Source organism: Eschrichtius robustus, chromosome 4, assembly GCF_028021215.1.
Source record: "Eschrichtius robustus isolate mEscRob2 chromosome 4, mEscRob2.pri, whole genome shotgun sequence".
Lineage (NCBI taxonomy): Eukaryota > Metazoa > Chordata > Mammalia > Artiodactyla > Eschrichtiidae > Eschrichtius > Eschrichtius robustus.
Genome location: NC_090827.1, coordinates 5,260,165 through 5,285,812, shown reverse-complemented (window position 1 = coordinate 5,285,812; position 25,648 = coordinate 5,260,165). Strand labels below are relative to the sequence as shown.

The 25,648-nt window shown below is 32.6% G+C and overlaps 1 protein-coding gene across 3 annotated transcripts in view; it reads left to right on the top strand.

The window, feature by feature from the left end:
* Positions 1–17,400, top strand: part of FSTL5 (follistatin like 5) — a 706,899-nt gene extending 689,499 nt beyond the window's left edge. For all 3 annotated transcript variants that reach the window (XM_068542031.1, XM_068542030.1, XM_068542029.1), the window contains one exon: positions 16,698–17,400. In XM_068542031.1, coding sequence (XP_068398132.1) covers positions 16,698–17,400 — 703 coding nt within the window. The remainder of the gene's footprint in view (positions 1–16,697) is intronic.
* The last annotated feature ends 8,248 nt before the right edge of the window (positions 17,401–25,648 follow it).

Here is a 25,648-nt window from a genome sequence, read left to right as displayed (position 1 = left end):
GTCCTTTATATTTTCATATTAAGGAGATTCCTTCCTCTTCTTAGTTGGCTGAGTGTTTTGATCATGGAAGGGTGTTGGATTTTGTGAAATGATTTTCTGCCTCAGTTTTGATAACCATGACCTCCTTTATTCTATTAATATAAACAATTATATTGCTTTTCTTATGCTCAACTACCCTTTCATTCTTGTCACCAGTCCCACTTCCTCATGGTGTATAATCCTTTTCGTATGCTTCTGGATTTGGTTTGCTAGTATTTTGCTAAGGATTTTTCTATATTTATTCAAAAGTGATATTGATATCTAGTTTTCTTTTAATATTGGTGTTGGTGTCTGGAGAATGATGGCCTTTTACCATGCATTAGGAAGTGTTACTTCCTCTACTATTTTTGTGGAAGATCTTTAGAAACTTTGTTGATATTTTTCTTTAAATTTTTAATAGAATTTCCCAGTGAAGCTTTTTGGGTCTGGACTTTTCTTTCTGAGAAGTTTTTAATTACTGATTCATTCCTTGTACTTGTTTTATTACTGTTTAGCTTTTTAATTTTTTCTTGAATTAATTTTGGGTTTGTGTTTTTCCAGGAATTTATCTACTTAATCTACATTATGTAATTTGTTGGCATACAACTGTTCATGGCATTCTCTTTAATCCTTTTTAGATCCATAAATTGAGTAATAACATCCTCACTTTCATTACAAACACAGAATTTGATTCTTCTCTTCTTTTTCCAACTCAGTTTACTTAAAAGTTGGTCACTTTTGTTGCACTTTTAAAGAACCAACTTTTCTTTTTATTGATTTTCTCTATTATTTTTCTATGTTTTTCTATATTTCATTTATTTCCACTCTAATATTATTTACTTCCGTTGGTTTTAGGCTTAGTTTGTTCTTATTTTTTAGTTCTTTAAGGTGCAAAGTTTGATTATTATTTTGAGATCTTTCTTCTTTTTAATGTAGATTTTTATAGTTATAAATGACCTTCAAACGCTATTTTCAATGCAATATGTTTTGATATGCTTTGTCTTTATTTTCACCTGTCTGAAAGTATTTCCTAACATTGTTTTTAATTTCTTCTTTGACTCGTTAGTTCTTTAGAATGTGTTGCTTGATTTCCAAATATTGTGATCTTCCAATTTTCTTTCTGTTATTGATTTCTAGTTTTATTCCACTGTTGTTGGAAAAGATACGTCGTGTGATTTCAGTTTTTAAAAATGTATTAGGGCTTGTTTTGAGGTTGAAACATATGGACTATCATAGAGAAAGTTTCACATGTCCTTAACAAGAATGTGAATTCTGCTGTTTTGTGGGTGGAGCTGGTTTATAGTGTTGTTCACTATAGTCCTCTATTTTCTTATTGAAAACCTGTCTGGTTGTTTAATCTGTTATTAAAAGTTTAGTATTTAAGTCTCCAACTATTATTTTAGAACTGTCTGTTTCTCCCGATTTCTGTCAATATTTGATTCATATGTTTTGGGACACTTTTATCAATATATAATGTCCTTCCCTGTCTCTTGTAACAGTTTTAAAGTTTATTTTGTCTGATATTAATATAGCTATCCCAGATCTATTTTGGTTGCTTCTTTCATGGAAAATCATTTTCCATCCCATCAGTTTCAACCTATTTTTGTCTTTGGATCTAAGTTGAGTCTCTTGCAGATAGCATAGAGTAGATTATGTTTATTTGCTTATTTTTTTTTTTTAAATTCATTTTCCCACATATGTCTTTTAATTGGAATGTTTAATTAATTTACATGTAAATATATTGCTAATAAAAGACTTCCATTTTTCTACTTGTTTTCTGTATGTTTTGTAACATTTTTGTTCCTCATTTCTTCCATTAATATTTTTGTTTGTGTTGGTTTTTTGTAGTAAAGAATTTTGATATACTACTCATTTCCTTTTTCGTATCCTTTTTAGTTATTTTATTAGTGGTTGTCCTGGGGATTACAATTAACATCTGAAGACAAGTCAGTTCCAGTTAACACTTCCTTAACTTCATTAGTATACAAAACTCTTAATCTATACTACTCTGTCCCTCCTTCTTTACAGTGTTGTTTTCAAGAGTTATGTCTATATACATTGTGTTCCCATAAACATATATTTATAATTATTGTTTATACAGTTGTCTTTTAACTCTCTAAAACATGTTAGAAATAAAAAGAGGAGTTACAAACCCAATATACAATAATACTGACTTTTATATTTACCTATGTATATTCTTTTACATGTGCTTTTTATGTCTTCATATTGCTTCATACAAACTATGTAAGTTTTGAGAGTTTGCATTTTTCTGGGATTTTGTCCAAATTCTGTCAAGTTTCCTTTCATTTCAGCCTGAAGGATACATTTTAGAATTTCTTATTTGGCAGCTCTCGTAGCATGAACTCACTCAACATTTAAAATCTTAGAATTCCTTAATTTTGCCATAATTTTTGAAAGGTAGTTTTGTGGGATATAGAATCTTGGTTGTCAGATATTTTCTTTCAGCACTTTGTATATGTCATCCCATTGCCTTTTGGCCTTCATGATTTCTGATGAGAAGTCTGTTGATAATGTTATAGAGGATCACTTTTGTTTGATGGGTTGTTTCTCTTAATGATGCTCTTGTGATTTTCTGTGTTTTGGCTTTTGACATTTTGATTATAATATATCTTGACGTGGACCTCTGTATTTGTCCTTGGAGTTTGTTGTGGTTCTTGGATATGTAGAGTCCATGATTTTCATTAAATCTGAGAAGTTTTTGTTTTTGTTTTGCCATTATTCCCTTAAATACATTTCCAGCCCCCTTTCTTTCTTTCCTTTCATTCTGGGACACCTGTAACAGGTTTGTTGACACACTTGATAGTGTTTTGGCTCTGATTAGTTTTCTTAATTCTTTTTTCTTTCTTTCATTTAATTTTCTTCAAATTTGCTTATTCTTTCTTTGACTGGCTCATATCTTCTATTGAACCCCTCTAGTGAATATTAAATTTCAATTATTGTAATTTTAACTCTAGAATTTTTGTTTTGTTTCTTTTTAATAATTTCTATCACTTTACTGACATTCTATATTTGTTCATGTCATTCTCTGGTTTCCTTTAGTGGTTTGCCTGTGCTTTTCTTAGATCTGCATAAAATAAGGCAGTTGAATTAAAGTCATTATCTAGCAAGGCCTCTTACATTTCTGTTAATTTTCTTTTCTCCTGTGAATGGGCCATAATTTCATGTTTCTTTATATGTCTTATTACGTTTTGTTTAAACTCATCCTGTTCATTATTATAATGTGGAAACACTGGAAATCTGATTCCTTCCCCTCCTCATGGTTTGTTGTTGTTGCTTTCTGTAGGTAACAGGTTTTTGTTTTTGTTTTTAGTGACTTTTGCAAAACATTTTCTGAAATTTGTATTCTTTGTTATATACCATCTTTGAAATATCTGTGTCTTTAGCTTATAGTCATTTTATGGTTTGACAATCATTTTCTAAATGTCTGGAGAAGAAAGAAAGAGAGAAAGAGAGAGAAGAGAAAACCATGAAAAATGAAAAATAGACCATGAAAAATATTTTGGCTCAAATATAAATTATACATATCTCTATTACTAAAGTATATGTATACATAATACCTTAAATTCTGAATTATTTTTTCTCATGATGAGATAAGAACATCAAAGGGATTCTCTTCTCAAACATAGATCATTAGTAGCATAAAAACAAAATTTTCTGGGAATACACCAGGAAGGTAGTACAAGAAAATAGCCCACTTCTGATACATTGCAGTATTGATAAACTAGATCATAACTTCTGCAATAATTAGTCATTTTTTTAATTTTTAAAAACTTGCTCAATTTGTTAAGTTTTCAAATTTCTTCTTGTTTTTCAAACAATAATAAACTCCATGTTAGTCTTGTGAAAACAGTAAGAAAACCTAGTACTCAAGAATTTTGAAAACCAGGAAATTCTACATGAAGAATTAAGAGCAACAGTCCATTTTATGATGTTGAAATGTTTAAAGCCATTGTCACATTGATTCAATATTTTAATTGTTATTTTTATTCATGGATTATTAATAATCCTGGGGAGCACAGATTATGGTTTTGATTTCTGATTTTGTGCACAGTAGATGGCATAAGTGAGATTTGAATCGACATCATCACAATTCACTAAAGGAGGTGGTGGCTGATATGAGAGAGATATCAGATCAGGCTCACAGGGAGTGTGCCATGTACATAAAGTCAACATAAGGAAGAAAACTAGGATGAGAATGTAACCAGAGGTCTAAGTCCTTTCCTCTCAGAAAAAAATAAAAAAAATCTTACTAAATCTATCACTCAAAGCAAAAGAAGTTATATAACCCATGGGTACTAGGAACAAATTCAGAAAACAACAAAACATGATGTGATATTGTTTCCAAAATGCATTGTTCAGTTCCTAGTATTTTAAGTGTCGCACAGTAAATCTCAGCTATGTAGAGCCTTCAATGGAGGAGTCAGTCTAAGAGTCAAATAATTTATATCACTAGTAATTCAGATTATTAGTGATAATTCATATTATTGTTTAAAATAATTTTTGTTTAAGATACTTCTAAAATATATTAATCATTTTGCCAATAATTTGTTAAATGTTTTTGGTTTTGTTGAAATAAATTATGTTGTTTTTGAATTGCATGCGTGCATGTGCATGTATTTCCCTTTCTATAAGACTCCCATCAGAAATGTTAGCTATACCAAGATTCTTCCAAAACAGTGCCTTTGTGCTTTATATCTACTGTTAAATGTCTGATGTTTATAGAGAACTATGAAAAATTTTATAACTGATTGAAAACTAAGAGCAAATCAAATAATTATAAAAATTTTTAAATCAATGTAGAAAATAAGAAAAATGTCATTATTGAACTCTAAATTAATGAATATTAATTAAATATTCGAAAAGATAGCAGACATCTAAATTCCATTGGAGGGGCATACAACTATTTTTTAGTTTGTTATTATAAACATTTTAGTTATGTATATGTTTCCTTTGACCTTCATAGGAATTCCATGATTTAAAATACAGAGATTTTTAGAACTAATTTATTCTCAGAGTATTCTGGGAATTAACCAATATAATCACCATTGTGCAAACAGAAATAAAACCAATAAGATTTGGACAGACTTACAACATAAGTATGAGGCACACTTGGTTTTTCTATTTCTACTCTCTTCCTTGTAAAATTTCACAAGATGTTTCTCTATGGCATCATCGTGCCAATAAAATAAGTAACCAACAAAAGGCTACTGAAGTGGATAACATTACATTTTCAAGTGGAAATGAAAAACTAGTTACACATATTCAACTACTTCAGACTTGTCCTCAATTCCATAGTATGTGTGTTTAGTTCAGTATCTGTAATAAATATGCCTTTTCAGAGATTTTCAATAAAATCTTATTAAATTTTAAATTCTGATGTTCAGTCACCAAATTACCTATAACAGACTTAAAAATGGAAAACCTTCCAATGTTATTGAAATGAGAGTTAAGACAATCATCAAAGATGCTATTTTGAATATAGAGGTTGTAAAAAATAATTAGTTATGCTAGGTTGGATTTAAAAGCAGATTTTCATAGAGAGAATAGTTTAAAGAAATATTTTTGAAAATCTCTGATTAACATTGTAAAATGATGTCAAGAGGAGAAAGCTTTCCTTTTTCCAGTTTTTACATGGAATTACTTTCTGCTGTACCCTCTGTCTACTGAAACCACAGCTGCAAGCATTTTCTTCTGGAAAAGGTTTAGTTTCATTGTACTACTCAAATACTTTGTTTATATTACAAATCACAAGATTTCCAGTTGGTCCTCTGTCTAATATTCAGTTACTATATTCTTCCTACTTGTACAATGAATTTATTTTTCCATCATCTCTTCTGTTGATTCAGTACAAGTATGCGTTGTATTTATACATGTTTTTTATTTAATTTGATATCCAAACATATTCTGGTATTTTAAGAATTTTTTTCAATATGTCTTTAGTTCTCAGAAGATGACTCTTTACGTGCATGAATCTTTTTATTGAAACACCAAGCATAGTCTGTACATTTATCTACTCACTTAGTAAGTGCATTTTCAAGATTAAAATGATGGTCAGTAATCATCATGAGAGCTACCTGAGCCTTTAATCTAGAGTTCCTTTATATTGTTTTACTATTAATACATATGATTATATGTATTATTATATGTATTAATAGTATACATATATACATATATTATATATATACATATATAATACTTATGTATATGCTTACTATTAATACTATATATACTCATTAATCCTTATTACAAAAGTAGATTATGCTCATTGGAGAAAGATTGCAAACTTCAAAACAAAACAAAACAAAAAATTAATTAAATCCAATCTCCAAGCTTGACCAAAGTTAACCTTTGGGCATATCTATCTTCAGTGCAAGTAGGGGCTTTGCTTATTTTATTTTTAATTGTTTAATTAAACCATTCATACAATATTGTGCTCCTTTCATATAACTTTATTGAATAAACATTAATCCTAAATTAGTGCTTCATAGTATATTTTCAACATGTGTATTCTATTGCCTAAAGTGGTTATATCATCATTTACATAAATACTTACAAATACTTTACAAATTTTCAGTACTATATATAAATTTTTTATAAATGTATTTGTGAATAAAGTTTTATCTATATATATTGTTTTTTCCTCAGGTTAGTCAACTAGGAATTGAATTACTACTAAAGAGGGCATAAGTATGTGAAAGATCTTTAGTGCTAATTACTAATTATTTTCTACCTGCAATTTACACTGATACTAGCAATATAAGAAAGTGCCAATTTCATTGAACATTTTTAAGGTTATGTATTCCTAATTTATAAAATGAAATCTCACTGCTCTAATTTTATTTAGTTGAAAATAATGAGTTTCATATTTCCTTTAAGTGTTTTGATGCATACATGCTATATTCAAACCATGCGGAAGTATATATAGTAATAAGTAAAAGCACCCATAGCACTTTCTCTCTAGAAGAATAGACAGATTGTTGAGTAATCTTTCAGTTCATTTACTGAAGCAATTACATATAAGTATATTAAAATACAATATTCTTTTTAATCTGGTATATGCTTGTTTAAAAATAAACAGTTTAAAAATAAAGAGTTTCGCCTGTGTCATTACTAATGCACTATCATTTTTATAACTGCAGCATGATATTTTATTTGGTGGATGGTTCATAGTTTATTTAAGCATTCCTCTATTGTCTGAAGTTAAGATTATTTCTAAATTTCCTTACTACAACCAGTGCTGCAATGAACATCCTTATACTTGCTACTATGCAGTCATTTATGAGCATTTATTAAGGGGAGATACTGAGATATTATTGCTTCATTAAAGCAGAGTCATATTTTAGTTTGGGTAGATAATGCCAAATTGTTCTCCAAAAAGCCTAAGACAGTTATGCTTCTACCAATGTCGTGCAAGGGAACATATTTAATCACATCTTTACCAATGGTGGATCTAAACACCTTTATTATTGTCACCAATAGATTGATGAAATAAATATCTCACTTCTTGGTTTTAATTTATATTCAACTAAATATTTATGAAATTTTGAATCATTTGGTGTTTGTAGACCATTAATGCTCTCCTTCATGTGAGGAATAGCCTTTGTTTGTTTACTAATTTTTTCTTAATAGTTTTTTGCTTTTTCTAATTTTAGTAATACATTATATAAAGATATTCTTTTTCTCTTATATTTTTATTCATTTCATAGATTGCACTAACCATTTTCATTTTTAAAATACAGTCACCTTTATCAATCTTCACTTTTCGACTTATCAAATGTGGGGTCTTGCTTAAAAAGGCCTCATCTCCAATATTTAAATATTTTATGCTTTTAATAATATTATAATACTGCTATTATACTGAACTTTTAATATTGATCTTTTAATATTATTATAATTTTATCTGTAATTTAAACACATTCATCCATCTAGACAGTATTTTGTGTCAGAAATGAGATATACATATATTTTCTTTTTAAATAGCTGATTAACTCAACCCTATATATCCTGTATCTTTATTATGTTTTTAATTTCCCATATGACATGAGTCTGCTTCTGAAATCTTTATTCCATTCCACCAGTAGTTTTCTGTACTGTTGAAACACCACTAGGTCAAAACCAATTATGAAATTTATATTTTAAAGATAAGAGGAGTGTACTAGTCACTATAATGATAAAGATGAAGACTTAAGTGGATTAGAAATTGTAAAGGGAAGGTAAAAAAAGTTATCCATCTTTACAAATGATATTATTAAATGTAGGTAACACTAAAAAATGAGATGTGAAACTACTATAAAAATAAAATAATTTAGAATGTTAAGGGACCTAAGAGTAATATTCAGAAATTAGTAATTCTATATATAGTAACAAAAGTCAATCAGGAGATGTAATGGAAAAAAGAATTGATTAACATTAACAACTGAAAAGGTAAAATATCTATGTATACGTTCAAGAAGAGATGACTTTTTCATGATATAGCAATTAAAAATGAATCAAATAAATAGAAATACATACAGTATTCCTTTTAAAATGTTAAAATTCAATTAGTTAATGTATAAATTGAATAAATCCCCTGAAAATATTAACATTTTTAAATTAGATAAGTTGATTCTAAAATGTAAGATAAAAATACTAATCATGTTTTAACTTGATAAACTGACTGCAAAGTTTATGGAACACCACACATAAAAAAAGTAGCCAATAAATTGTGAGTAGAAATTGTGAAAGATTCATTTTCCTCGGTATTTATACATATTTACAAGCTCAATAAATAAAATAGTGCAAAACTTATATGTGAAGAGAAACGCTGATGAAGTAAATAGAACATTCAGGCATAGACTAAATGCATGTCGGCCAACAAGCAGCATTCCAAATCAGTGGGAAGTGATGGACTATTCAATAAATTGTGTACTAATAGATAGCTATGTCAAGAAAAACAACAGCATTTGAACCATTACCATATATAGTATATTGTTATAATAATGGTCTCCAGTGAATAGTCTCCCAGCATCAATGGTTTTGGGTAATCCCCTCAAACGTTGACCCTAGGCTTGGCTCTATCATTTCTTAATGTCAGTGGGACCTAAGCAAACATGAGGCAAGCAGAGAGTTGACTATTTAGAGCTTCCCTTCTTAGAACGCCACAGTCACCTTGCGAGGAAGTCTTGTGTAGCATCCTTGAGGATAGAAAACCACACTGAAAGAGGGAGGCAAACCCATCCCAGGTTTCCTTGCTGAGCTCAGCCACCAACCAACCCAGCAGTTGAGTGAAGCCACATGAAGCCACCTCATTGAGTATATGGAGTAAGTAAAATATGGTGGCTCATACTTCAGCTTCCTGGGAATGACTCTAAAGCAGTAAATATACTACAGACAGCTATGGGGACATATCTTTCAAATGTAGTGTTGAAAGAGGAAAACTAAGACACAACATGAGATATATGCCATATCATCATTTATGTAAATAAAAATGCAAAAACAAAACAAAACTCTCCCCTTTCCCTCTTTCCCTTACTCTTACATACCCAAGAACACACACACAGGATAATTTTTTTTTAATACTAAGTCCAAATAAATTTCAGAACATATGTTATGATCCCTTAACCTGTTAAGCAATAATTATTCACGCAGCTTTAGTCTTGTCTGAAGAAAATATAAAACATAATGGGAAAATAATAATACAACTACTAGTATTAATCATGTTTGTAACTTATCATCCAGTTAGGAAAACAAAGTATTAATAATCCTGCTCGTCACTTTTTATGAAGTACTAATTATTTACTTGATCCTATGTTTTGGATTTAGATTTTCACAAGTAAAATCTCAATACAACAAATTCCTATGGCTGTTCAAATTTTCTTGTTCTGAGATTTTATTTCAAAGAATATGCTTTCTACAATTGAGACATCAGAAAAGTTTGGGGAAATTCTTTTATTTAGATGTGGATTGCAGCAATTTTTTTTTTTTTTTACTAATAAGGCATAGTGTCTGGCAAAACCAATACTCAAATACACCCAACCTCCACTTACTGCTTCCCATTTGCATCCCTTGATATACATGGAAAGACTAGTTTTAAAATCTGGGTAGGTGCAGATTACAGGGTTTGAGGAAAGAGATCATACAGGAATGGAGAGGGAGCATCAGAAACATTTCCCAGGGAGAAAACCATAATTCAAAAAGATACACGCACCCCAATGTTCATTGCAGCACTATTTACAATAGCCAGGACATGGAAGCAACATAAATGTCCATCAACAGAGGAATGGATAAAGAAGATGTGGTACATATATACAATGGAATATTGCTCAGCCATAAAAAAGAACAACATAATGCCATTTGCAGAAACATGCATGGACCTAGAGATTGTCATACTGAGTGAAGTAAGTCAGACACAGAAAGACAAATATCATATGATATATGTGGAATCTAAAAAAAGGGTACAAATGAACTTATTTACAAAACAGAAATAGAGGCACAGATGTAAAAAGTAAACTTATGGTCAGGGAGGAAAGGGGGGGAGGGATAAACTGGGAGATTGGGATTAATATATACACACTACTATATAAAAACTAAGAAACTAGTAAGGACCCACTGTATAGCACAGGGGACTCTACTCAATACTCTGTAATGGCCTATATGGGAAAAGAATCAAAAAAAAAAGAGCGGATATATGTATATGTATAACTGATTCACTTTGCTGTGCACCTGAAACTAACACAACACTGTAAATCAACTATACTCCAATAAAAATTTAAAAAAAAAAGAAACACTTCCTAGCTTGTAGAGTGGGGACTGGTCCTTAGTTGTTAAGTATTAGAAGTCAGCTTTAATGAGAACTGTCCAGGTGGGGATCTGTGAGGACTCTGGGGAGAGGCAGTCCTATATTATGATTCAGGAGATAAAATAATTGTTTTTCTGTAAATCTTTGGAGCATCTTTCACTCTAAGCTTTGGGGTATCACGACTCTTGGCACTGACCATGGCAACTTAATACAGGTCATTGATTACAATTATGAGATTCCTTCAGTAGCATCTCAGGTCATGGATTTGAAAGCAGGACAGGAGCAGAATATCATCGCAGATGCTGTGGGTTGAGTGACTTAAAAACTGCTTTGTGAGATTCTATTTGGGGGCTGTCTAGTGAAAGATATGGGGAAGTCATTCATTACTCAAATGCAAGAACTGTAGCCTGGTCTTGTGGGATGTGGAGGTCATGGCACAGTTAATCTTTATTAGGCTTCATGATGTTTCAGTCATGTTTCTCTCTAAGTATCTGTTCTTCTCCCCGTCTCTGCCAAATCACTTCCCTTGCAACGCTCCTGAATTGCCATGACATACACTCTGACTGCAACTCTCCATGTCCTTAGAGATCCAGGTCCTAAAGTCAGCCACAAAATTTTCTGTTACTTTTACTGAAAGTCCTTGAGTAAGACAGGTATCGATTCCAAATCCCATCGTTTGTGCAGAGTTCAAAGTTACCCAGTACTCCATGGCAACCTGCTCCACACCCTCCCTAGGAACTGAAACAGCATCTCTGAGAGATGATGGAGTGAGCTCGGCTGCCCTTGTTCCTAACAACATGAGCAATTTGGTGACCGGGCAAGGTGCGCACTGGACGTAGATCCTGTTGATACAAGTGAAAGCAAGAATAAAAAGGTGGGGCTTCCCTGGTGGTGCAGTGGTTGAGAGTCTGCCTGCCAATTTAGGGGACACGGGTTCGAGCCCTGGTCTGGGAAGATCCCACATGCCGCAGAGCAGCTGGGCCCGTGAGCCACAGTTACTGAGCCTGCGCGTCTGGAGCCTGTGCTCCGCAGCAAGAGAGGCCGTGATAGTGAGAGGCCCGCGCACCGCGATGAAGAGTGGCCCCCGCTTGCCGCAACTAGAGAAAACCCTCGCACAGAAACGAAGACCCAACACAGCCATAGATAAATAAATAAAATAAATTACAAAAAAAAAAAAAAAAAAGAATAAAAAGGTGAATTTCTATTATCAAAGTGACCACGGTTGAATTCACAAATGGATAAATCTCATCACATTTGGGTAATACCATATGCTTATTTTTAACATTGTGGGAATACTGGCTACACAAAAAAATTAATCATTTGTTTTTGTTTTTCCATCCATGGATTATAATAGTCTGTGGTCCCATAGGAAATATTATATTTGATACATAATGGGAAAATGATGCTACTTAACGTATGAAGCATGGACAAGCTCTATTTGTTGAGAATATACTATTTTACTGGTAATAAACACGCATTTATTCTCATTCTCAAAACAAGGTACTTTTATCCTTTTCCTGCTGATGAGGAAACTGAAACTCATGGAATTCAAGCACTTTATATGAGTAAAGGACTTTATATGAGGTCACGTATCTATTATATTGAAAAACTGGGTCATAAAAGTAAATCAGCTCAGATTGAAAACACCTACTTCATCCAAACAACAAGTTCTCTGAATATGAATCACCTCATGACCTCACTTTAAAGCATAAAAGCAGTAATTAAAGTTGACTCTTTTTATAAAATTTATAATGAACTAGATTGATTAAACACTCAGAAAAATAAAATAATTTGGTAAAGAAAAGAAGGCTCTCACTCGCCTCACCAAATCTGGCAACAAATCCACACAATGCCGTGCCGAGAGGTTACAATCCCTAGTTACTTTATTTCCCAAGTACACGAAGTCATTTCAAGAATAAGTTTTAACTCCCTCATTTCTCATAGTCTGCAACTTCCTACACACATTCTGAAAAACATTAGACAAACTATGTTAGGCCTAGTACTATGCAGGATTTTATTATCCTAAGCAGGCATGAAAGTTGAGAGCCTTGTAAATATTAATCACTAATGAACAGTAGGAGACTTCAGAATATCAATCTGTACTGGGGGAAATTTTGAATTAGAGACACCACTTCCTACCAATAAATCAGTAGTGAAAAATTGAAGGCTTTCTCAATGCATCTGCTTATATAGCTAGATCTCTAGTCCTAAAGGATACAGTGTGGATGCCAAAAGGATGTAATTTTATCACCCCACATGGGGCTTTTGCATTTTTAACGGAACCATTTTTTAAAATTGTATTTACCTCCAAAAGAGGCTGGATTGTATCACAGGAAACTTGAGTGCATTCTTCAGCATCGGAGTTAAACTAGTTCATGAGTGGTTAGAGCTTGTCTCCTTCTTCCTCTTTAGCATTCAAATACTGTTGTCTAAAGCGAGCAGAAGACCAGGTTAAGAGGAGAATTGAAATGCCAAGACTTGACTGGTTTATGGCTTTCATTAAATGTGCAAATTACTGCTTTTGCCTCTGAGCACTTATACCATATATAACAAAAAAAAAAGACAGTATCTTCCATCATAATTAACAATTCCATAAATGACACCAGACACAATGATACACCTCCACACTTACATGTCCTTAATGACGGTCAATGAATGGAAGTACATCCCTTTCCAATAGCCCAAGTTCATTATTTATTAAGACAAGTATGAGAGTGGGTAGTGATAATTAGGATTTTATGATATTTTTGATGCCGATAACACAAAAATAATGAAACTCAGTTTTCAGTTTGAGGGCTTTTTTTTGTTTGTTTGTTTATTCTTTAACATTCAGGTAGTATTTAAAACCTGCACTAGGTATTCATATTTTAATGGGAGCATTTAGAAGAGATTGTTAACAATATAAAGGTCTCTTCATACCATTGTAATCAGGACTGAAATTATATCCTGAATAGGTATAGTATGAGCTTTGTTTACTGAAAGGACACAAGCACAGTTATTAGGGACACAAGAAAAAATAAAGATCTAGTAAGTCAACCAGAAATGGTGCATGTCATTCTGAAATACAATAGAAATATTACTATCAAAATGATTACTTTATTCCATTTCAAATATATATATATATATATATAAAGTAATAGTTACTAAGTAGTAGTATTGCAGAATACTATAATTAAGCATTAATCACTAACAGTTTTTCAATTCACTCAAAATTTCTAGACTCATTGGAAGCAGGGCAAGTTATGGGCACCTCCAATATATTCCCAATTCTTTGGGTTTAGTGGTTGTTCAGTAAATATTTAAGATATCATTTTAAAGGAGTAGATATACATGGTAGCTTTTCTTTTGTATAGAAGAATTTGTACTCTCTCCAGTGACAGCAGTCTCTTCACAAATGTTCTAATATATCTAAAGTTATAATATAGTTTCCTAAGTCTATGTAATACAATAACAGAAGCAGTTGCAGTCTTACGTCTATTTTAGTAAAATATTTGTGCTTATGTACTTCATGCCTTCCATAATACAAGACTGATTCTTTGAAAACATTCATCTTATTTTTTCTATGATATTAAAGGTCTGTGTTTATTTATATTTTGAACTTGCCATGTGATTATATTTAAAATTTTATGGATTATTACACTAATGCACCATATTTCTGTATTATGTGTGGAAATGGTAATTTTTTTTACAAAAATTAAACTTTGTTTAAGAATTAGAATACTGAAAATGAATAGCACAGGTGACAATAATAAAAATGGCTATCTTTAGAGTTTGTTTTGTTTTGCTTTGTTTTAATACTCACAGTAAACTCATCTTAATTTTTTTTCATTTAGGAGTACAGTCAATGTAACATAACAATACTTTTCTGGTCTTTATTTTTAAGGAATTTTTGGAAATATTAGGAGGTGTTTTAATCAATATTATTAACGAAAACAAAATAAAAGTCCTTTACAATTCTGTTGTCCAATATGCACTTTGGATATAATTGTGTATAGTAGTTTCTATCTCATTTTGTCTTATTTAACCTACTTATTCTTATTTTTGCTAGGAAGCCACTGATGTTATAGGTCAGGGTTTCAAAATGTATTTATATCCCATAAAAAATCAAACAAACAAAAAACCCCATAAAATATATTTACCCTTCTCACAGGGAATTTTGATAATTTACAGCTAGCATTCAGGACAAAAAGCACTGAAGTAATCAAAGAGGTCACCAAAACATATTTTAAAATATATTTATTTTTTTAAATCTAGAAACAATAAATGCTGGAGAGGGTGTGGAGGAAAGGGAACACTCTTGCACTGTTGGTGGGAATGTAAATTGATACAGCCACTATGGAGAACAGTATGCAGGTTCCTTAAAAAACTACAAATAGAACTACCATACGACCCAGCAATCCCACTACTGGGCATATACCCTGAGAAAACCATAGTTCCAAAAGAGTCATGTACCAAAATGTTCATTGCAGCTCTATTTACAATAGCCAGGACGTGGAAGCAACCTAAATGTCCATCGACAGATGAATGGATAAAGAAGATGTGGCACATATATACAATGGAATATTACTCAGCCATAAAAAGAAATGAAATGGAGGTATTTGTAATGAGGTGGATGGAGTTAGAGTCTGTCATACAGAGTGAAGTAAGTCAGAAAGAGAAAAACAAATACAGTATGCTAACACATATATACGGAATCTAAGGAAAAAAAAAAAAAAAAAAAAGGCCATGAAGAACCTAGTGGCAAGACGGGAATAAAGACACAGACCTACTAGAGAATGGACTTGAGGATATGGGGAGGGGGTGGGGTGAGATGTGACAGGGTGAGAGAGTGTCATGGACAGATATACACTACCAAATGTAAAATAGATAGCTAGTGGGAAGCAGCCGCATAGCACAGGGAGATCAGCTCGGTGCTTTGTGACAACCTAGAGGGGTGGGATGGGGAGGGTGGGAGGGAGGGAGATGCAAGAGGGAAGAGAAATGGGAACATATTGTATATGTATAACTGATTCACTTTGTTATAAAGCAGAAGCTAACACACCATTGTAAGGCAATTATACTTCAATAAAGATGTTTTAAAAATATATATATATATATTTATTTTTTTAATTGAATTTAATAGAAAAATGCCATAAATCTCCAAAGTTCATCATTGTTCAATATAAAATAACCGATACAGTGCAGGTATATCATTACAAATTATAATAGGATTTGCTTGGCAAGGATGAAAATGTTAACTTGTATTTGAAATTTATAATAAAATAAATGTTAAAAGGATAAAGATATTTAATCAAGATGATCCTAAAATGTAATAAATAGAAGGCTAATAGTTTTATACCCCTCCTGAAAAAAATCTACATCTATTAGGGTAGAGAGGCAGCTTAAAATGAGAAAAATATGGATAATTATCTAAATAGTGATGATTGTCAGATTTATTTGAAGTTCATAAACAATATAAGAAGTAAATGAAGTGAGTGAAAGCGATATATATTCAAGACTTTTATTCTTGCTGGCTTTCTTGCAGTTAACAAAGTTGATTCAATATCAGTAGGTTTAGAGACGTGCAAAATAATGTTTACTTTTTGACCCTCTAGAGTAAAAATAAAATGTATTGTTCCAATTAACTAGATATATCACTTTTAATTATTTTGCTTTCTACAGCATGAGCTATAACTGTTTGGCTGTAATGAAAGGATGACCTAGAGGAAGGAGGAGGGCAGCAAGATTTAAAGTTAATTCTAACACGATTGTGCCACCAGTTGCTGCATAGCCTGACAATTAATGCCTGGGCTGTGATGGCCCTTTCCACCTGCCCACAGTGCATTTTCTTCTGGTAACCACCCCGGAGTTTCCTGTCTAACTTTGGTTTTCATCTTTGCAGGTTTGGATTTATTCTTCATAAAGATGAAGCTGTACTACAAAAGATTGATCTTGAAACCATGTCATACGTCAAGACCATTAACTTGAAGGACTATAAGTGTGTCCCTCAGTCGCTGGCGTATACACACTTGGGAGGATATTATTTTATTGGCTGTAAACCCAACAGCACTGGGGCGGTTCCCCCGCAGCTCTTGGTGGACAGTGTAACTGACTCGGTCATTGGGTTCAACAGTGATGTGACAGGCACTCCGTATGTCTCTCCAGATGGACACTATCTTGTCAGCATCAGTGACGTGAAAGGTCTTGTGAGGGTCCAGTACATCACCATCAGAGGAGAAATACACGAGGCTTTTGATATTCACACAAACCTGCACATATCTGACCTGGCCTTTCAGCCATCCTTTACGGAAGCCCATCAGTACAACATCTACGGTAGTTCAAGCACACAGACTGATGTGCTCTTTGTGGAGCTCGCCTCTGGGAAGGTTAAGATGATAAAGAGTCTTAAGGAACCACTCAAGGCAGAGGAATGGCCTTGGAACCGGAAGAACAGGCAAATCCAGGACAGTGGCTTGTTTGGTCAATACCTGATGACCCCTTCCAAGGACTCTCTCTTTATACTAGATGGACGACTCAATAAGTTAAACTGTGAGATCACTGAAGTTGAGCAAGGAAATACAGTCGTCTGGGTTGGAGATGCCTAGAAGCCCTATTAAACAATTATTAAATGAAGAGTTTTCCGGTACACTGCACTTAATCCATGGTTTAAATTTACAACTTACATTGCTTAACTTTTCAAGTTTGTATCCTAGGCAAACATAAGTTACTTGGGTGGCCCAAATAAAATAGATTTTTTTTTTTTTTTTGGCAAAGACATACATAATTAGTATATTGGTCGGTTGATTAGAAATATTTAACACAATATTTAATGAGAAGCTATTATGCATCAATTACAAGAATCAGATCTATAGTTATGTTATAAGCCAATAAAATAGGAATTTAAATACTTACAAATAACTCAACTGCAGGGAATTTGAAATTATTTTAAGCATCATTTCATTTTGAGGGTGATTTATCTATTTTTTTCTCTGTCCTTTTGGTATGTTTACACCAGAAATAAAAGGTGTTATGGAACCTTAAAATTCTTAATTCAAAATATTCTGTCCCATCCACTGTTTATAATCTTTTGTGCCTTGAAGGGAATGTTACAAGAAGAAAAGGAAGGCTAAAAGCTACATACTGACCGCCCACATCACTATAAATTTCTTGTCATTAAAAGAGAAAAGTTGAATATCTCTTGCAACAAACCCAGTCTTCAGTCATTTGTCTAACCCTCAATGAAATGTCGTTTGAAGGCATAAGTTGGCCTAAGGTTGTACACAGGTGACAAACTCTGACACTCACTGTATAATCTGCAGCATGCTATGGAAAATGGGGAGGAAAAGAGGAAAATAATTATGGTGAAATGTTTGCAATGTATTCTCAACTCACTTTGGATTCAATCACTAGAGTGCATTATATTTTTAATGCAAGTTTGTCTGGGATGTCAACTGCTTACAAATGTCTATTATTAGTGGAATAGATTTTTTCTTTTCATGTAGTCCAGTGTTGCATCAGCAGTAACTTCCATTTCTAAAACAGAAGCATTATTTGTGTCTGCTTAGAGTAAACCACATATCGGGAAATTAATAACAGGGAGAAAAAACTGGCTAGGGAACTGATGAGTATTAGTGGTTTAGGAGAATTAGTAACAGAAATTGGGAATTAAGGGATAGCACCACAGTGGTGAGGAAAGATGTACTTCTCCATTGCCTTTGCTATTTAAATATAACCCATCACAGGACTTCATTCCTTAATAACTTTCCTAAATGACTTCTGTTTAACTCCTACATAATCCTTAAACAACTCTCTCACTATGTGCCGTAGTTTGAAACCTGACTAATCCTCTTATTTGAGACACTGCATAGAAGTAAAAATTATTGCTTTTCTTTTTCAGGGCAAAGAGAAGGCTGGTAGAAGTGGATTAAAACTAGCGAGTTAGTTTATTAAAATAAGCAGATAATTATCCAGGCTTAAAGTAATAGCTTACATGTTTGGAGAATCTTTTTACTTATTTTTGTTTTATTGTTGCTAAAAATGCTAATGAGCTGTTGAAATGACCTCCATTTCCTGAAGGTAATCCAATAAGGTCTTTTTTAGATACAAATTTTACTCAAGTTTAAATTGTGTAAAACTGCTTAGAAACCTGAAATTTTATAGTGTGTAATATCTTATGTGTATATAGCATCCTGAACTGTGTGATACAGTAGATTATTTCTTAGCTTAAGGAAGCATTATGGGAGGTAGATTTAATAAACAACAGAAATCAGCTTATGTTTCTACTTATCTGTTTTCCTTTTTAGCAATTTTCTCCTTTGTGATCATGAACCACATAAAGTGTCCATGACCTAATGATTTAATGTAAGTCTGTCTCATATATCCTTCTTTGGTAGCTTACACCATGTGGATGCTCTGTCTGTAGACTTTGCTTGATAAAAGGAGAATAAACCTCTTACATTTTAACTCTTGAGAGTTCAGTGTTTTAATGTAAATGCCCATGTTTTGTTTTGTTTTCCTCCCTGTACTTCAAACATAGTCTGCTGTTCTGCATTATTTTTAAAGTGATGGGATGGGGTAGAGGGCAGGTAAAGTGAGACCAATCAAGGAACGACAATTTAGCTTTATTATATCAATTCTAAGTTGCTCTATGCCTTCATATTCATGTGTAAAGCAAGATATTTATCCTTTAAAGGTGTCTATGTCTTTAGAATCCCTTCTTGTGTATTAAAGAAATGAGTATCAGAATGGAACATACAAGTAGACTCAAATCCTTTTCTTTCCACATCCTTACACTTTCAACCACACAAATACTGAGCCCTCTTTTTTAACAATGAAATATTTAAAATATTGACATTTATGATTCTTTTAAAAAAGAAGGAAATGCAATAATATAATATTTTCTAAAGTAGATATTTCTTTCTTCAACAGAATAAGAGCTGGCCTACAGGGTATCAGCATTACTCTATACACATCTTGATAAAAGTGTGTTGAAAATAATGATCTCATCAATAATGTGGGTATGCGTAAAAACTGAACGTTAAGAAAAAACAAGATAAAATGATAAGGTCATCGCTCTAAAAAGAAGCTATAACATCAAAGAGTAGAATTTTAATAAGCAAGAGAAAATAGTGAAGTGATAGCAAAAAAAAATAATAATATGATTTTGTTGCAGATTATCTGGTGATAATTTTGTGATAGCAATGAAGGGCATGAAGTAAGAAAAGGTGTGAAACCAAGACCAGAAATAGGACGAGGGGAGGTCCTTGAGCAAAACTGACTAGAAAAAGTAAATATTTATGTAAAGAAGGTGATATCCATAACTCAAGAAAAATGGGTTATGATCAGATTTTGGAGGGAGGGAAGTGAAGAATGAAACGAATTTAAAGAGTTTAGACTTAATCCAGACAGTAGGAACTCAGCAATAATTTTTTAAAAGAGAAATAACAGTGAAAACAACACTTTCAACATTCATTATTTTCTAATGGAATGAAGATTTGACTGAAGGGAAATTAGAGAAAGAGGTATCATTTGGGAGCCTACTGCAAAAAAAATGTAAGTTTGTGATCTTTAATATATGACAATTAAATTGAAAGTATACATTACAAGACAGGGCTTGTTAAGGAACCAGACCTGAGATGGCAACTGAATAAGTGTGTATGATAAAAAGAAACAAATCAACAGGTCTCAAATAAGACATCAGTGGTAAAAATAAGAAAGTTATGAAAGAGAAGCAGATTTGGGTGTGAGAAGGAGGATTTAGATAAAAGACAAATTAAATAATAATGAACATGGAATATATTTCCAGAGGAGTGTCATCATGTTTATGTAGCAAACCAATACAATTTTCAGGCATTATTCCACCTTCTGTTTAGTGATGTAAAAGTAAAGTAGAAGCACTTTTTAAAGAGTGCAATTTTAGAACCTTATCACCTTTAAGACTCCCACACAAAAGTTTTTCACAGGGTTTTCTTTTAAAAAATAAGTGAACTTGACTGGATTTTACATTAAGTATTTTAGATTTTACATGATGAAACGATATGTTTAATCATATCTGACAGCTTGTCATATTATGTAAATTTTAAAAGTGAGAAAAAATTAAGAACAATATGGCTATCATGAAAATTAATACAGCTCTAAAATAGGATGAAAATGTACACCCCAATGTTACAACCTTACGAACTCATAAGGGGACACTTCTAATGTCACTTGTCCATACATCTACCATTTAGCGGTTCCTGTGTGAATGGGTAAAGAGAAAAAAAGCAGCACCTTATCAAAAGCCTATTTTCACTTTTCTTCCAAACACACTCTAATATCATTTTTCTCTCCTTGGAATCTTCATGCACAGAAATATGTTCTGAAAATCATGCTATAGAAATTCACGGTTGTAGACTTGAGTCACGGTAACTTTCCCCATCCTCTGAGAAGACTAAATCTTAACATATGAGCATGATTTTTTAGTCTGTATTTAATAAATGATATAGTTCTATTAGTAAATAGAAAAGCACACAGCTTTTCAACAATATTCATCAACAAAATATTCCTGCCTCTGTGGAATATAATGGGCACTGCACAGCTCTTTTACAGTAATGTGCTACAAAGCATTGGTGAATTAGAAAAGATTTCACCATTTTTCTTTTATACGAGAGTACAGTAATGATAAAATTCTCAATGTTTTGAGACTTGTGTTCAAGTCCATAACAAAATTTTGCATGTAGTATAATTTGGCTGAAACTGAGAAAGAACAGACTGAAATACCAAATTTATCTTTTAATGTTTGATAAATATTTCAAAGACTATCTCTATACACACATTTTCCACTTTTAAAAGAAGTTCAGAATCGTCTCAATGTCAAAAGAATATATGGTTCCTTCAATTGGAAATATGTTCGTTTTATTCAAGTGTATAAATTCTTTTTGCATTTCAATGAAAAAGTACAGTGTTCCTTTACACCTGGCTCTATATACTTCTTCAGTGTTACAAAGTCCAAGTGAAAAATCCCATGATAATCAAGAAAGGGACTCTACACACATGATAATATATAGATATCACAAATGGATAATCATTGAATTACTACACTATGCCTCTGCTTATTCACCTACCTTCAAACCAGTTTTGCTTCTAATTTAAGGTTCTATACTTTGTTCAGAACTATTACCAAAGCATAGCAAACACTCCACATCTGATCTTGGGAATAAAGTAGTATTCATGACTTTCTTTAGGTCATTACACATCATTTTGACACATTAATTGTCCCTTAGGGAAATAATTATTATAAGTTGAGCAAAAGTAAATATATCAATTAGATTAAGGATATGAACATACAGTATGTTAATTTTGTATAGTTTTAAAAATTTGATTGTTGACAGAAATATTACATGATTTCATTTTGTCTATATTGGTACAAATGTACCATACATCATGCAGGTTTACATAGCAGCAGTTAAACATCACACAGGGGTGTGTGTGTGTGTCTCAATTTGGGCATATGCAAAAATGGACGCATCTGGGATGGAGAATTAAATCTTAATATTCAAACATAGCTCATTAGTACTTTTAAATTTCTCCTAAATCTAGGACAAGATTGATTTAAATAAAATGTTTTATATATAAGATTTTAGTGTGAGTTTGTGGAATGATTGTAGAGCACAGAATCTCCATCCTCTACACACCTGTATACATGTGTTCTTTATAATGAACCAAAATGAGGACATAATTTCAAAGTATTTATGCAACACCTACTAATTAACATCCATGTGTATAAAGTACGAACTACAGAGAAGTAAGAAAATAAAAGAAAGAGAAAGAGTAGTGTGTCTTGATTCTGGAGACTCTATTAGATGGAGTAAATAAAGATATGTAAACATGTATAGCAATACTAAGTACCACTTAGCAATGTAATACTAAGATCTAATGAATGTATACATATGTACACATATGCATATAAATACATGTATTTATACATGCAAAAATCAGTTCTCTAATATTTTCTCACAATTACTAGTACATTTTAAAAACAGTTACAGACACAAATTTAATAAAGAAAAATAATATAGAAAGCATTCTCAGTTCACTGAAAATAAACAGAAATAATTTTTCAACTACTTAAGAAATTATAAATATGTAAATAAACAAGCAAGCATATACATTATACAACTTTTCACAAACAACACTTTAAAAAGGAATCAAATTGAGAGGTGCAGAATCTGTGGATTCTGTTTATAAAAATGAAAATGAAAACAACATACTTCAAAAATAATGTGGTGCTTCTGACATTTCTTAGAAAGAAGAAACCTGCAAAGAAAGTTATTCCCACTCTAATAAAGAGAAAAACCTGGAAAACTGCCAACATCATAATTTCACCTGAGCATAGCATAAAGCTGGGGGTGCAAGGTCAACTGGTAAACTAATTTCTAATGAGGAATAAGGAATTATTTAGCCCTTGGCACGGCACGGGAGAAAGAGGTGGCCTACATAAAAAGCAGGTGGCACGAAATCAGCTAAAAGTTTAACAAATTCTTACAGGCTATGTGGAGGGCACCTTATCAGTTTGGAATGGCTGGGGTGAAGGGGGCGAGGCTCAGACACAGGAGGAGTTCCCACACTCAGAATCCTTTAAGCACATAAGATGAAAGGCCGGCAGGAAATCGGAGACACCTACCCTGGTGCTGTGTGTAAGGTGACCATCTGCTGTGGGGAGCAAGCCTTGTCCCCTTGCTGACACTCTTGTACCCTAGGAAGCCAAACATTAAGCCGCTAAGGCAGGGCAGCCATCTGTCTCGCCCCCGGAACAGGCAAGGACCCAGTGTTTCAGGAGGAGTAAAAGCAGACCCTCTGTCTCTGAGGGAGGAGTAGCAAGCGCCCAGCCTCAAGACACAGGTAAATAAAGGAGAGAAGAAAGGATGTTCTGGTGCTGGGGCAGGGGCAGGAAACCTGGTCCTCTGGACCGTGTAAAGAACTGTATGCCACTTACACTTAAAGGGACACTTTTTGTATTAAACTCTCATTTGTCTGATATTAGTAGAGCTGCTCCAGCCTTCTTATTGTTGCTTTTTAGAATAAATATATTTTTCACCCTTTTATTTTATATTTGTACCTTTCAATTTGAAATATGTTTCCTTTTAACAGTATATATTTGGATCTTTTTGAGTCCAGTCTGACTGTATCTGTATTCTGATTAGATTATTTAATCCATTTACCTTAAATGTATTATTACTATCATAGGAATTACATTTTTTTTTTTTAATAGGTCTCATGTCTTTTCTGTTCCCCTATTCTTCTTTACTGCTTACTTTTGAATTGCGTGACTATTTTCTAGAGTAACATTTCAATTCCTTTAATGATCTTTTCACTCTTTAGAAAATCGTTTTTGTAATTGTTGCTTTAGGGCTTACTAGGTACATCTTATTAAAACAACTTCAGATTTATACTAACTTAATTCTAGTGAGATACAGAAATGTTACTCCCATAAAGTTCTAACCACTCTTCCCTCATTTTGTACTACTTTTTGTTATTTACTTTATGTAAATGTATGTCTTTTAAATAAACAGAAAAGGAAGAACAATTATATATTTTTTCTGGTCCCCTTTGTTGGTTCCTGTGTAGCAGAGTTACCATGTTACCATTTCCTTATTCCAGTACAGCTTTTCTCCTATTCACCTCCTTTGTGTTTTATTGTCAAATATATTGCATAAGCATATGTGACAGATCCTACAATACATTATATATAATGTGTATATATAACACATGTGTATATATACTTTAAATAAATAATTTATGTGTCAGTTAAAAGAAGACAGGAGAAGATATAGGCATTTATAATATCTTTTTTAATTGCGTAATTGTCCATACTGGTGCTCTATATGTGTGTGAGTGTGTGTTTATGTGTGTGTGTGTGTAGATCCAAATTACTGTCTGTTGTAACTTGATTTCAGCCTCAAGAAATTTGTTTAGCATTCTTGTAGGTGGGTCTGCTATCAAGAACTTCTCTCAATTTTTGTTTATTTTAGAATGTCTTTATTTCACCTTTATTTTTGAAAGAAAGTTTTGCCAGGTGTAAGATTCTTGACAGAAAGTTTTTTTTTTTCTTTTAGCAATTTGAACGTGTCATCCCACTAACTTCTAGCCTTCATTTTTCCTGATGAGAAATCTGCTGTAATTCTTAATGAGATTCTCATGTATGTGACATGTTATTCTCTTGCTGCTTTCAAAATTGACTATTTTTTGTCTTTCAGTATTTTTACTATGACATGCCTGGGTTTAGGTCTCTTTTTATTTAAACAACTTGGTCATTATAGAACTTCTTTGATGTGTAGATTATTGCTTTTATTACATTTGCATGTGTTCAGCTATTATCTTTTTTTTTTTTTAGATCAAATGCTTATCTTTTTTTTTTTTTTAGAATATGCATTTTTAATTTATTATTTATTTATTTTTGGCTGTGTTGGGTCTTCGTTTCTGCGCGACGGCTTTCTCTAGTTGTGGCAAGTGGGGGCCACTCTTCGTCGCGGTGCATGGGCCTCTCACTATCGCAGCCTCTCCTGTTGCGCAGCACAAGCTCCAGATGCGCAGGCTCAGTAATTGTGGCTCATGGGCTTAGTTGCTCCGCGGCATGTGAGATCTTCCAAGACCAGGGCACGAACCCGTGTCCCCTGCATTAGCAGGCAGATTCTCAACCACTGTGCCACCAGGGAAGCCCCAGCTATTATCATTTTAAATAACATTTTCCCTCTTCCTCTGCCATGCTCATTTTATATATATTGGTATGATTAATAGTGTCATATCCTTCTCTGAATCTTGATGCAATCTTTTTATTCTTTTTAGCTCTTTTCTTTGAATTGCATATTCTTTATC